This window comes from Cydia amplana, chromosome 23 (genome assembly GCF_948474715.1).
Source record: "Cydia amplana chromosome 23, ilCydAmpl1.1, whole genome shotgun sequence".
Classification (NCBI taxonomy): Eukaryota; Metazoa; Arthropoda; class Insecta; order Lepidoptera; family Tortricidae; genus Cydia; species Cydia amplana.
In genome coordinates this window covers 849,435-862,220 of record NC_086091.1, presented here as the reverse complement: position 1 = coordinate 862,220, position 12,786 = coordinate 849,435, and the positions used below count along the sequence as shown (strand labels likewise).

The window sequence follows — 12,786 nt, the reverse complement described above, 5'->3', positions numbered from 1 at the left end:
TGTAGGAGTAAAATAGGGATTAAAACTGCTTGCGCAACGCAATAGTTTTAATTTTATTAATTCGACTTGTATACACTATTATATATTTTATTATATTCTTATACAGTTATAATTTTGAGATCTAATCGTAAAATGAGCTTTTCAGTATTATTCGGGCTTTTTAAAATATTGTAACTATATCATAAAATAAAAATACATATATTATAAAATTTATAAATACAGTGTAAACTCCTTAAAACTTAAAAATACAATAAAAACTAAAATTAGTATAAAAATACAACACGAAGGTATAAACTATGTTAAGTCCTGGAAATAAACAAAGCATACTAAACTATATAGCGACAATCAAGGGACCGGACACTTTTTGACGTTATAGAGAGGTTTCGCTAAATAGAGAGAAATTAATATTTAAGTAAACCAACTAGAGGCAAAAATGAAACGTTATATCGAGTGACGCTGTATAGAGTTTACATTGTATTGTAATAGTGGAAATCCGTGGTCTCTGCCTACCCCTCCGGGAAATAGGCGTGATTATATGTATGTGTGTATGTATGTATGTATGTATGTAACTACCTATATATTAATTGCATTTTATATTTTAACATATTTTTATACTAATCATCTTTTTTTCAGGCCCATCCCCCATCCCTTCAGAAGTCCTAGGCCACAAGCGCAACCCTTCCACCGGCTCCAACAACCTCCTTTTCCAAAACATAGACAACCTGGAGACCACCTCGCAGATATCCATAGAGTCCGACCATAGAGTCTCAACCAGTATGGACACGGGAGTTAACCAGACGAGAAATACAGAGGGCGCCATTTTGAAACACGTCTTGAAGGATATGTAGGTAAATACAACAGTTATTACAGAAAAGCTACCCACTCTTAAAAATATAGACAACGTGGAGACCACCTCACAGATATCTATAGAGTCCGACCATAGAGTCTCAACCAGTATGGACACGGGAGTTAACCAGACGAGGAATACAGAGGGCGCCATTTTGAAACACGTCTTGAAGGATATGTAGGTAAATACAACAGTTATTACAGAAAAGCTACCCACTCTTAAAAATATAGACAACGTGGAGACCACCTCACAGATATCCATAGAGTCCGACCATAGAGTCTCAACCAGTATGGACACAGGAGTTAACCAGACGAGAAATACAGAGGGCGCCATTTTGAAACACGTTTTGAAGGATATGTAGGTAAATACAACAGTTATTACAGAAAAGCTACCCGGTCTTAAAAACATAGACAACGTGGAGACCACCTCGCAGATATCCATAGAGTCCGACCATAGAGTCTCAACCAGTATGGACACGGGAGTTAACCAGACGAGGAATACAGAGGGCGCCATTTTGAAACACGTTTTAAAAGATATGTAGGTAAATACAATAGTTATTACAGAAAAGCTACACACTCTTATGAACATAGACAACGTGGAGACCACCTCGCAGATATCCATAGAGTCCGACCATAGAGTCTCAACCAGTATGGACACGGGAGTTAATCAGACGAGGAATACAGAGGGCGCCATTTTGAAACACGTTTTGAAGGATATGTAGGTAAATACAATAAAGTTATTATAAAAAAGCTACCCAGTCTTAAAAACATAGACAACGTGGAGACTACCTCGCAGATATCCATAGAGTCTCAATCAGTATGGACACGGGAGTTAACCAGACGAGGAATACAGAGGGCGCCATTTTGAAACACGTTTTGAAGGATATGTAAATATTTATAACTCAGATTCCCTCAAAGTATTATTAAAATATCAAACTTTGTCTATAATCGTGACTGGTAGAGAATGCCTCATGGCATTAAGTTAGTCTTCTGTACAAAGTTAATCAAATATTAAAAACAACTGGCAACTCTACCAAAACATAGACAACGTGGGAAACACCTCACAGATATCCACCGAGTCTCAACTAGTATGGGCACATAAGTGAACCAGCCTAAAAATATAGAAGGCGCCATTTTGAAACACGTTTTGACGGATATGTAATGTAAATCATAAACCGAAATAGATATCATACACTAAAGAAAACCAATTCCACCACAACACACAAGTTTTTGTTTATTATTTATATATCAAATCAAAATATTTCTTAAAATAACTTGATTTATTCATAGTTGGATATTTAAATTAATTTTACACAACACAACAATCATTTATAGAAAATGACAATCAAATCTTAAAAAATGTATGAGAATAATCACTGACTTTTCATTCGCATATGTTTGTCACCTTGGCTATGACCCCTGAGGTTTGCGCATTGATTATACAAATGTCAAATGAGTGTCGTGGTTAAATTAATATAGTATTATTAATGAGTACTTTTGTATTACAAATAATTCTTATCACATGTGTACTCTAGTGAATCTGTCAAATATTTAGCATTTATTTAACTTTCAGTTAAATTTAAGTTTGTTCAAAAAAATAAGCATCTAAGTAGATAGCTCAAGAAATATCTGAGCGACCAAGCTGCTCAAAAATATCTTTACACCCGTTCTGTATCAATTATATCAGAACAGACTTAGTTGCGCAGATATTTTTTCGGCTGGCTATATTCTGTATATGTTTTAGTACATTTAGTGCCTTATTTAGAAAGATTTTAGCAATAATAGTCATATTTACTTCTTTTAAACATAATCTTGAGTGATTCAATTTTATTTCGCAGTTTTTACATTTTATGCACTGAAGCATCTTTACGTTTTTATTATGATCCTATGTAATAAGTGCGTAAAAATTATGAAATTGAAGTTTTACTCAATAATGCAATTTTAACCCTTTCTACATATACGTTACATTTACCCACTAGAAGGAATGATGTCGAAGTCTGCTTGACACACAGACAAGAAATCCTCTAGACCGAGCATAGTAGCGCTACCCCCTCTGCCATAAATATACGGTAGTTTTACTCCATTTTCGAGTCAAAGTGTCTTTGTGTGACGTCCGTGCCTTTGAACGGACCAATCACGGCACGGGACTCGCTCACCTCGTCCCCCGCACCCCAGTATTTTTGGCAGCATCGGTTTCATGAAATAATTGCTCTAAACGCCGTCTAGAGGATTCCTAGTCTATGGCTTTACACTTATCATTGAAACGCAGTGATAGGGTTAAAAATGTACTACGTAGTGTTAGTTTGTAATATAAATTAATTGTAAATTCTTGTTTCGCCTGTATTTTGTTCAAATTAGTTAATCATACGCCTGTATAATAATCATTTTTAGTTTCTAGTTAGTTTTGTATAACTAATGTTATAAAATAAATCTTATAGGTTATGCGAGTGAAAGTATGTTTTGTCCCACAGTAAAATAAATTAAAAATACATTTTAATTGATATATGATATTCTGATCTTTTTTGCGCTTTTACTTTTCAAGTACAAACAGAGGGCCTACCGCGAAAAACGAAAATTAAATATGGAATAGAGACAGAGGGGCAGATAATGAAATTTCGATCTTCATTTTTCGCGGTAGGCCCTCAGTAGTATTTTTTACTGTCGTAACTTTGAAGTTAGTGCTTTTAAGGGCATCTATTTAAATAAAAGATAGATGCTCTTAAAAGGTAAATTCTTTTACTCTTTCATTCTATGCTAAGAATACGCTTTGCAGAATTTGCGACAAAGGTATTTTTCGCTTAACGACTCTTTTCGCACTTTATTGTAAGATCCATTTTCCCAGAGTAATTTTAAATTTCATTTTGAAAACATTTTTGTGTCTTTGTATTCGTCCAAACGATTTTGCACGTTATTTCAGTGGCAATAAAATTGAAAATAATAGTTATTTTGTATGAGACGTCTGATATAATAATAATGTAAATTTAATTTGTGAATATGTTAATATTTGTATTAATTAGTTATATTGGTTTATCGCAGCAATATAATAAATGCGTTTTAATGATTCATTGTTTTATTGATTAACCTTTACTATAAGCCAAAACAAAATCAGTCAAACCCTTTTAGAGATAAAAGGAAACTTAATTGGAAAATAAACAGCCTCACACCAGTCGCACCCTAAATGCATACACCGTCTCCGTTCTGTCCGGGAGGGAGGAGGGGGGGGGGGGGTAAATAACATCTGTGTGTTAAACAAAAAGTAGGCATAGGTAATCATGGTATAATAAATTCTATATTTTACAAGAAAACATTTTTAAAATTACGTTTTAATTCATTTCAAGCCAAAATTATGGAAATGGAGTACCTATTTTGAAGACGGGACGGTTTGCAAAGGGGTACAGACTTTTCGGTTACGTCATTGAACCCCCTAATAACCAATGCTGTTAACCCTTTCACCGGCAAAGAATTCAACTGACGCACGCTGTTACATCCCAATATCAACCTTCGTGCATTCCGATAAGGTGCAAGATGCCGATGGCGTGGCGTTAAAAGGATTAACAGGCGAAAGTGTTCAAGTAAATTGACAGCCCATCATATCGACTCGAATCGATCGACACGATCGACTAAATATTCCATTTGCAGTAAAATAATTACATATGAATGTACATACAAAGACTTTCCATCTACTAGCTTAATTCACATAAGGCATCGGCAGAAGAGTTGAGGTGAATAGTTAGTTAATTACACACAACTATATAAGACTCGGACTAAGCTAACTCTGTATGGAATTTGTAATGATAAAGTATGCGTACGTCATTATAGATGTTAAATTTCAATGATAAAAAAAGTTTTATTGCTACAAATACAAACTACATATATTAGGGTACACTTAATTAATATAAGTAAAAAAACGATTAGAAGAAACTATATCTAGGTAGTTGTATGGAGTACCTAGGGGTACCAGTCTTAATTAGCCTTTTCCTAGGAATTGTATGTATACCAAGCGCTGATATTCAAAAAAAAATCCCATAGTAAAAGGGGAATATTCTCGAGAACGGCACCACTCTAGACACGATTCAGACGATGCTGTAGCGAACGTATCAGATTGGTATTCAATTGCTCAGCTCTGAATGCATCCCTGATACGATGTGCACGGATACTTACAAAGGTGATTAATGCAGAGGTGCGGCGCGGGCTGCTTGCATTCACTTTACTATTTTGCTTTATACGATACGATCTTTACAATCACAATGAGGAAAAAATCGGTATAGGCGTATATAAACGCACTTCTAGATTTAACACGGTAAGAGAGAGGGAGAGAGATAAATAGCATCTAGTCTTATGAAAGTTATGAAAAAAGTCTTCCATTCCAAAGTAACTTGAATCTTTGTTTTGACAAATTAAAATTGGTCTTTGCAAGTTTTGGTTTCGGTGTGATGATAGATAAGATTGACGGTATGATGATGTAATTAAAAAATACATTACCTTAAACTACATGGAACAGGTAGACGCCTGAAAAAGAAGACAATCTACCTACCACATCACGCGGTAGTTCACGAGGATCGAGAGAACACAAAGGTAAGAGTGGTATTCGACGCATCCTGCAAAGGATCTAACGAACGAAGTATCTTTCAATAATGAACTGGTGGTTGGGCCGACTCTGCTGGAAGAGTTACGAGATGTTATCATGAGATATAAATAAACAAATATATGTTTCGTGACAGACTGATACGAAGTGCACGGATATTTACAAAGATGATTAATACAGAGGCGCGGTGGGCCGCTTCCAATCACTTTAATTCTCTGTTTTATACGATACTATCTTTATAATCTCAATGTGGCGCGCTAAAAACTAACTATAAATATCTTACGGTAAAACACGTACTTAACTTTAATTAAGCCTAATCCATAGAGACTTGATTCAAGTGAACTAGGGGCTGTTCAAAAATTACGTCATCTATTTTTGACGATTTTTGACCCCCCCCCCCCCCTAATTTATAAATAGCCCCCTATCATAGAATCATAGGGATCATCATTCGACGCTAGAGGTAGATATAGATATAGAATGATGGTCATAATTAGGCGATACTCCGTTACATCTTTATTCTTTGCAGGATGCGTCAAACACCGCTCTTACTTTTGTGGTTTCTAGATCCTCGTCAAGCCTAGCGTGATGCAGGATTTAGATTGCGCAAATTGCGCTGCATCCATGTATATTCGGAGTTAAAACGGTAGTTCTTAAGATCCTCTATCATTAGAATTTGGTCCACACTGTAAACTTTGAGCAAATAAAACACAATGGAATTGTAATATCGTGAGTTGTAAAGAGCCACTGAAGTGCAACATTAGAGCTGCAGCCACTCCTTAATGCAACTGTAGTACAGTCAGAAACAAAAGCTAGATTGTAAAACATGTAGTCAAATGTCACTGTCTTTAACGGACTACGGCGTAGCGCTACGGGCGTATCAAAGTGCACGTTCAGACATTTTTGAGCACCTTGGCCGCTCCAATATACCTGAAACGACCGTACATTAAAAAAAACAAGTTTTATTCAAACTCCCCCCATTCAAATTGGTAAAAAACCGTGTTACAACTTCCCCATGATCTAATCAGACCTTATAAAGCAACAATACTCCAAAAATAGAGATGTGACCCAGAAAATGTCTCGGGCGACACCATGACCCCAAAAAACCGAAAAACACCCCTATCGACGCACGACCATAATTAAAAAGCAAAGTTATTCCACCCCCATGATTAAGAACCCCCACCCACCCTTTCTTCATACAACGGTCAGTGTTCAGGCGCCTTGCAAGCCGCCTCGTAGCCTTAGAAACTAAGAACAAAACAAAAATAAACAGAACTGCTTAAAATTCGCGAAAATTCACTCGTGATTTTACATGAAAATATTCTCAAAAGTGTTTAGTGTAATTTATTTAATTTAGTTAATTAAGTGATTTTTTTCCGCAAAATGGCTGAAAATTGTAACCTTCGTATGTTACATGGAGAAAACGTTTCTTAATGTTACTTTTAACTCGCGTGCTCGAGTACATTTATAAAACGGTGTTCCTATTTCAAAAATGACCGTTAGGACGCTCGGTTTTCGCGCCAAAAAAACAATTATGGAATTTTTCCATATTTTTTACGTGTTCAAAATTAAGCTGAAATGATGACGTTTTGGTGAGTGCCAGTGAAATTTGCGAAAATGTGAAATTAAAAAAAACCTTGTTTATATTTGTGATTGTCTAAAACGTTTTTACTGTGTATGTGTTGTGTTACTAAGGATTTGTCTTATGGGTTTGTATTTTTTTTTGTTAATTAAAATATTCGAAAAACTGTTAATTTTACCTATAGTCAAAAAGCTGTATTAAACTTATAACGTTTATGTAATTAGATATCCCATTAAAAACATTACATGTAAAAAGATGCAAGTCTCGCAACGCAATTCGTCTTCAACGAATAAAAAAGTTCTGAGATGTAATGTGAAACCAAGTCGGTTATTTTAGTCAGTGCCAGGGGGTGTTAAAATCGTATCAATAAGATATCTTTAATTTTTAATACGTACCTATAATGACTTGACCATTGCTGTAAAAGTGTCCTGTTTTTTTTACCATTCCATAGTTTAGCCAGCTTTCCAGAGATGTGACTTATTTGAAATACTTGTATTTAAAATGCAAATACAAAATGCAAAATACCTATTTTGTATTTTGTATTTAAATACCTTTTGAAGAAAACTATTTTGTATTTTATTTGAAATAGTTTTGGGACCTATTTTCTATTTTCAAAATACAAAATACTTTATAGTAGGTAGGTAATGTAGGTAGGAGTTACAATCTCTTCTGATGTTACAATCCTGGCAACTCTCTCATTCTTTTAACATGGAACTGTTGAATCTGTTTAGTAACGTCGCACATAAAGTGTAATCTTGAGTGTTGGGAGGGTTTCAAGGCACGAGAGGAGAACAAACTTTTCTGCCCTGGTGAAACACAATCGAGACGTTTTCATCACACTAACGAGAGGCATTATACTAGCTGTGAAACATTACAAAGTAATGCTTTTAAAAGTTGGCCGATATAAAACATCATTCATACCTACATCCTACCGGTTAATATGAGCAACTAGAAATTTGCACTTTAGATATGGGATTGACTTCAAAGAATAAAGAGAGTCTTTTCAACTCGGAAATTCCGAGTAATACTTCTTAATTCAGACTAGGTATTCACTACTCAGAATACCTTTTATTGAAAAGTATTTGTATTTTAAAAAAGTATTTTGAAAATACCTATTTCGTATTTTGTATTTAAATACAAATTCAAAAACTATTTTGTATTTTGCATTTGAAATAGTATTATCAAGGAAGTATTTGTATTTTGTATTTAAATACTTTTTATAAAGTATTTTTCGCATCTCTGCAGCTTTCTTGTTACTTCTCGTGAATTGCCTCCATCTTGATGTGTACAAAACACATACAAACACAAACACACACACACACACAACACACACACACACGTGTTTTAGACACGATTACAAAAAGGTTTAACAAATTAATAGGTACCTAGCGAATTATCACATAGTATACCTACCTAAACATCATTAATTTATAGTATTTACTAGCGACCCGCCCCGGCTTCGCACGGGTTACACAAAACCTAACAAATTACACACCTAAACCTTCCTCAAGATCACTCTATTGATTGGTGAAAATCGCATAAAAGTCGGTTCAGTAGTTTTTAAGTTTATCGCGAACATAAAATAGGGACTACGTTTGTGGAGAAACGGCAGTCTCCTTTCTCCTAAAGCAGTAGCAAAATGCACAGGTAATCGATCTCAACCTTGCCTATCGGAAAACAGGCATTCCAAATTTTATATAAAGGAAAAAAATGAAAAAAGTTACGCTTCCGGCAGGACTTGAACCCGCATCCCCCACAATCTCCTTTGGGCCAAAGGCGTGTATGCATTATGGGAAGGAATGGAAAGATTTGCGAGGGCTTCCGTCGCGCAATTGGTTAAGAGCAACACACGGATTGTGGAGAATGCGGGTTCAAGTCCTGCCGGAACCGTAACTTTTTCCATTTTTTCCTTTAACATAAAATTTGGAATATCGCTCGCAGACGTATCTGCTAGTAAAAAAAATTGATTCAGGCATTCCAAACTAGGAGCTCAAGAGTTCGAGGTTCAATTCAAATCCCGGCTCGTGACAGTGAGACTTGAATCTTGATGTACGAAATTGCTTTCGCTATTCGTTGAAGGAAAACATCGTAAGGAATAATTCATCCCATTAAGGCTTGGTTTCCCCATTGGGTTGGAAATTCAGGGGGTCTAGTCAAGTTGACAATCGTTGATAGATGTCCATCGAAACTTAAATATTGGTGTGGAAATATTGGAAATATTCACATGACTTTTCGTAGCATCATTTCTATACATTTTATCTTTTCCATAACTGGCGTTTTTTGAAAGAAATTGTGATTGTCAGTCTCCGTGTGGCTACCACCAGTTTGGCACTAACATAAACGCTATCATGAACGTAACTTACTTTCTATGCATCTAGCTCGTACTCGCATATTAAGTGGTGCTCGATCGAGATGTATAGAAAGTAAATTACGTAGACGTTAGCGTGTATGTCAGTTTTGACACTGTCAGTGACTCATGGTACGGGTACAGGTGTCAATGAGGTGTCAGGTAAATTACCTAGGTCCCTGATGGTAAATCGATGGTCAGTTTGTAATAAAAAAAACCTTCACGGCCAACGACTTGGCCTTGCTTACAAATATTACCCTTATCAATTACAAGTTGTAATTTACAAGCACATAACGAACAGCCTTGAAGCTCCAAAACTCCGGAAAATCACATTAGAAAATTAACTGTAAATTAATTGGCTTTGAGTTTAATTTGCAAAGTAACTTTATTTACACGAAGTCACGGACAGAAATTTGTATAAAATAAGTAAATAAGTAATCCGTCTGCAACTTCATCTACGTAGAAAATGTAGAAAAAAAAACTTTAGAACACCATTTTCATCCATTTAAGTGTTTTTCTAAGAGCTCAACAATCTACAATATTTGACGTATTTTAATAATATGTTTAAAATTTCAAGGTCCTACCCTCAATAATTTAGGCGGCGCGTTGTTTGTTAATAAATAGATATCTCTACTGGGATAAATGTAACTTTAGACAACTCCCCCACCCCACCTTCCCTTATAGGTAGGTACCTATACTTTGACAAATCAATTTTTGTCAGTAGAAAAAGCGAAACGAGAAATTCAAAATTTTAGGGAAAACGATTGTACGCGCCTACATTTTTAAATTAGCCGCCTTTTCCAACTGACGGAGCTGGCTTACCAAAGTATATGGAAATTAACACTGATTTAAACTTTCACGATTTTTACACATTATTAAATTGCACAGCGGGACTTCAAACTTCAAACTTCAACATTTATTCAGCAAATAGGCCACAAGGGCACTTTTACACGTCAACATTGAATTTCCATACAAGCAAAAAAAAATTATAATACATACATCAACAATTATAAAATACAACTAACTGCAACTACCAAATCAAACTAACGTATTACAATTACTTAGAGATGTATTACTCGCGTATCTAAGTTTTAAGATTTACCTCCGACGTTTCGAGGACGGCGTTATCCCCGTGGTCTTGGATTATATGGAAATTAACAAACGTTACATTGCTTTCAAGAACCGAGGGTGCCGATGTGAATAGGGTGAGCGTGTAACACATGATATGTAACTAGGTACCATCACCTACACAGGCCAATCCTAACCTTTATTGCTTCTACATAAGGTGCACTTACAGTCAGTCAATGTTGCCATCCAATATGAAGTATTGCCAATAACAAAATGGCTGCCGCGAAGGCCGTCATTAATCAAGTGTAATACGCCAAATTAATAGTTTTCACGCCTTATCTACCTCGAGTGTGGGGTTCCGTAGTCTTCGGGGTTTCTTATTAAACTGTATTTTTTTTTTCATTATGATTGTTCAGTATTTATTTTCCATTTGAGTTAGACCCAGATAACTCTGTAACGATTTTGGTAGTATGGACTGTGCACGTGTTATTTATACGTCATAATTTCCTAGAGGTTTGACTATACACTTAATTTCTACGTAACCGCTACACCGGTTGTTATGATACTTTGTTTACTGGTTCTAAATACCCTAATGCATACAGTACATTCCGGCTTTTTCCAATGGCTAGGCTAGGGATACCCTGTCTGTATAACATCTTCTTAACTTTTATTTTAATTTTTGAGAAACACAGGACCCAAGCGCGCAATTGGTTTGACGTATTAGAATTTTATTTTAGCCACTTAGAACTTTTTTTAAATGATTTTTGCACATCTATAATACCTATAATTCATACCTAAATTCATAACAAAACTACTTCTGGGTCTCAGGAGCTGATATATATACGTACTTGTGTTCCATCGCTGCCGAGACCCAATAAACAGTACCATTTTCTCAGTAACCATTTGGTTCTATCAAAACAGAAACCCCAGTACAGTGCGCTACCGCAGAATTGCACGTGTCACTCTAAACCAGCGGGTCACGAATCATCGTATAATTACATTCATCTACTTACTAATAATGAACCTTATACCGTTGAAATAAGATTCACGAATGCTCAGTTATTTGTAGACTAGCTGTGTGAATGTCAACTTACTAAAAGTAGACCTTATGTGGACGCAATACGGTTCACGAATGATCAATTGTGGTGGATGTGAATGACGCGCCGCTGACTCAGCAGTGCCGTGAAATGCAAATCTGCTAATCAAGTATGGAATAGTGTGGGTGATATTCTGATATTTTAGGTAGGCCCAGGAATATTAAATCCAATTATCCAATAGATTATAACGCGCGAGAAATTTACGTTATGTATACTTTACTTAGGTACATTACATACCTAGTTAAAGTAGAAGCAAGAAAAAAAAACAATTTATTGAAACTTATTTATTTATTTATTGATGAGGCACTTCATGTATCATCATCATGGGTTGAAGATCAGCGATGGAAGTCGCCAGTAACCGCCTGAGATGAGGCCAAAAGGTGGCTTTTCTAAGTGCGCTTTTAGGGTTCCGTACCCAAAGGGTAAAAACGAGACCCTATTACTAAGACTCCGCTGTCCGTCCGTCCGTCCGTCCGTCCGTCCGTCCGTCTGTCACCAGGCTGTATCTCACGAACCGTGATAGCTAGACAGTTTAAATTTTCACAGATGATGTATTTCTGTTGCCGCTATAACAACAAATACTAAAAACAGAATAAAATAAAGATTTAAGTGGGGCTCCCATACAACAAACGTGATTTTTGACCGAAGTTAAGCAACGTCGGGCGGGGTCAGTACTTGGATGGGTGACCGTTTTTAGGGTTCCGTAGCCAAATGGCAAAAAACGGAACCCTTATGGATTCGTCACGTCTGTCTGTCTGTCCGTCCCTATGTCACAGCCACTTTTTTCCGAAACTATAAGAACTATACTGTTGAAACTTGGTAAGTATCTACTTACATCTGTATTCTGTGAACCGCATTAAGATTTTCACACAAAAATAGAAAAAAACATAAAATTTTGGGAGTTCCCCATACTTAGAACTGAAACTCAAAAAATTTTTTTTCATCAAACCCATACGTGTGGGATATCTATGGATAGGTCTTCAAAAATGATATTGAGGTTTCTAATATCATTTTTTTCTAAACTGAATAGTTTGCGCGACAGACACTTCCAAAGTGTTAAAATGTGTGTCCCCCCCCCCCTGTAACTTCTAAAATAAGAGAATGATAAAGTCAGTGGATCTGTGCAGACCAAGAAATGCTTGGGCCCGACACTGGTACCTATACATATGTGAGTGACAGTCATGGATGTGAGCGCTGGCTGGACCACTGTGTGGTGACACAGGCGGCCTGGTCTACTATTTCTAAAATATATGTAATGTATAAT

The 12,786-nt window shown here is 36.0% G+C and overlaps 1 protein-coding gene across 2 annotated transcripts in view; it reads left to right on the top strand.

Moving 5' to 3' along the window:
* LOC134658784 (thyroid receptor-interacting protein 11-like) overlaps positions 1–881 on the top strand; it is a 67,661-nt gene extending 66,780 nt beyond the window's left edge. For both annotated transcript variants that reach the window (XM_063514426.1, XM_063514427.1), the window contains one exon: positions 634–881. In XM_063514426.1, coding sequence (XP_063370496.1) covers positions 634–848 — 215 coding nt within the window. In that variant the 3' untranslated portion in view covers positions 849–881. The remainder of the gene's footprint in view (positions 1–633) is intronic.
* Positions 882–12,786: the final 11,905 nt, after the last annotated feature.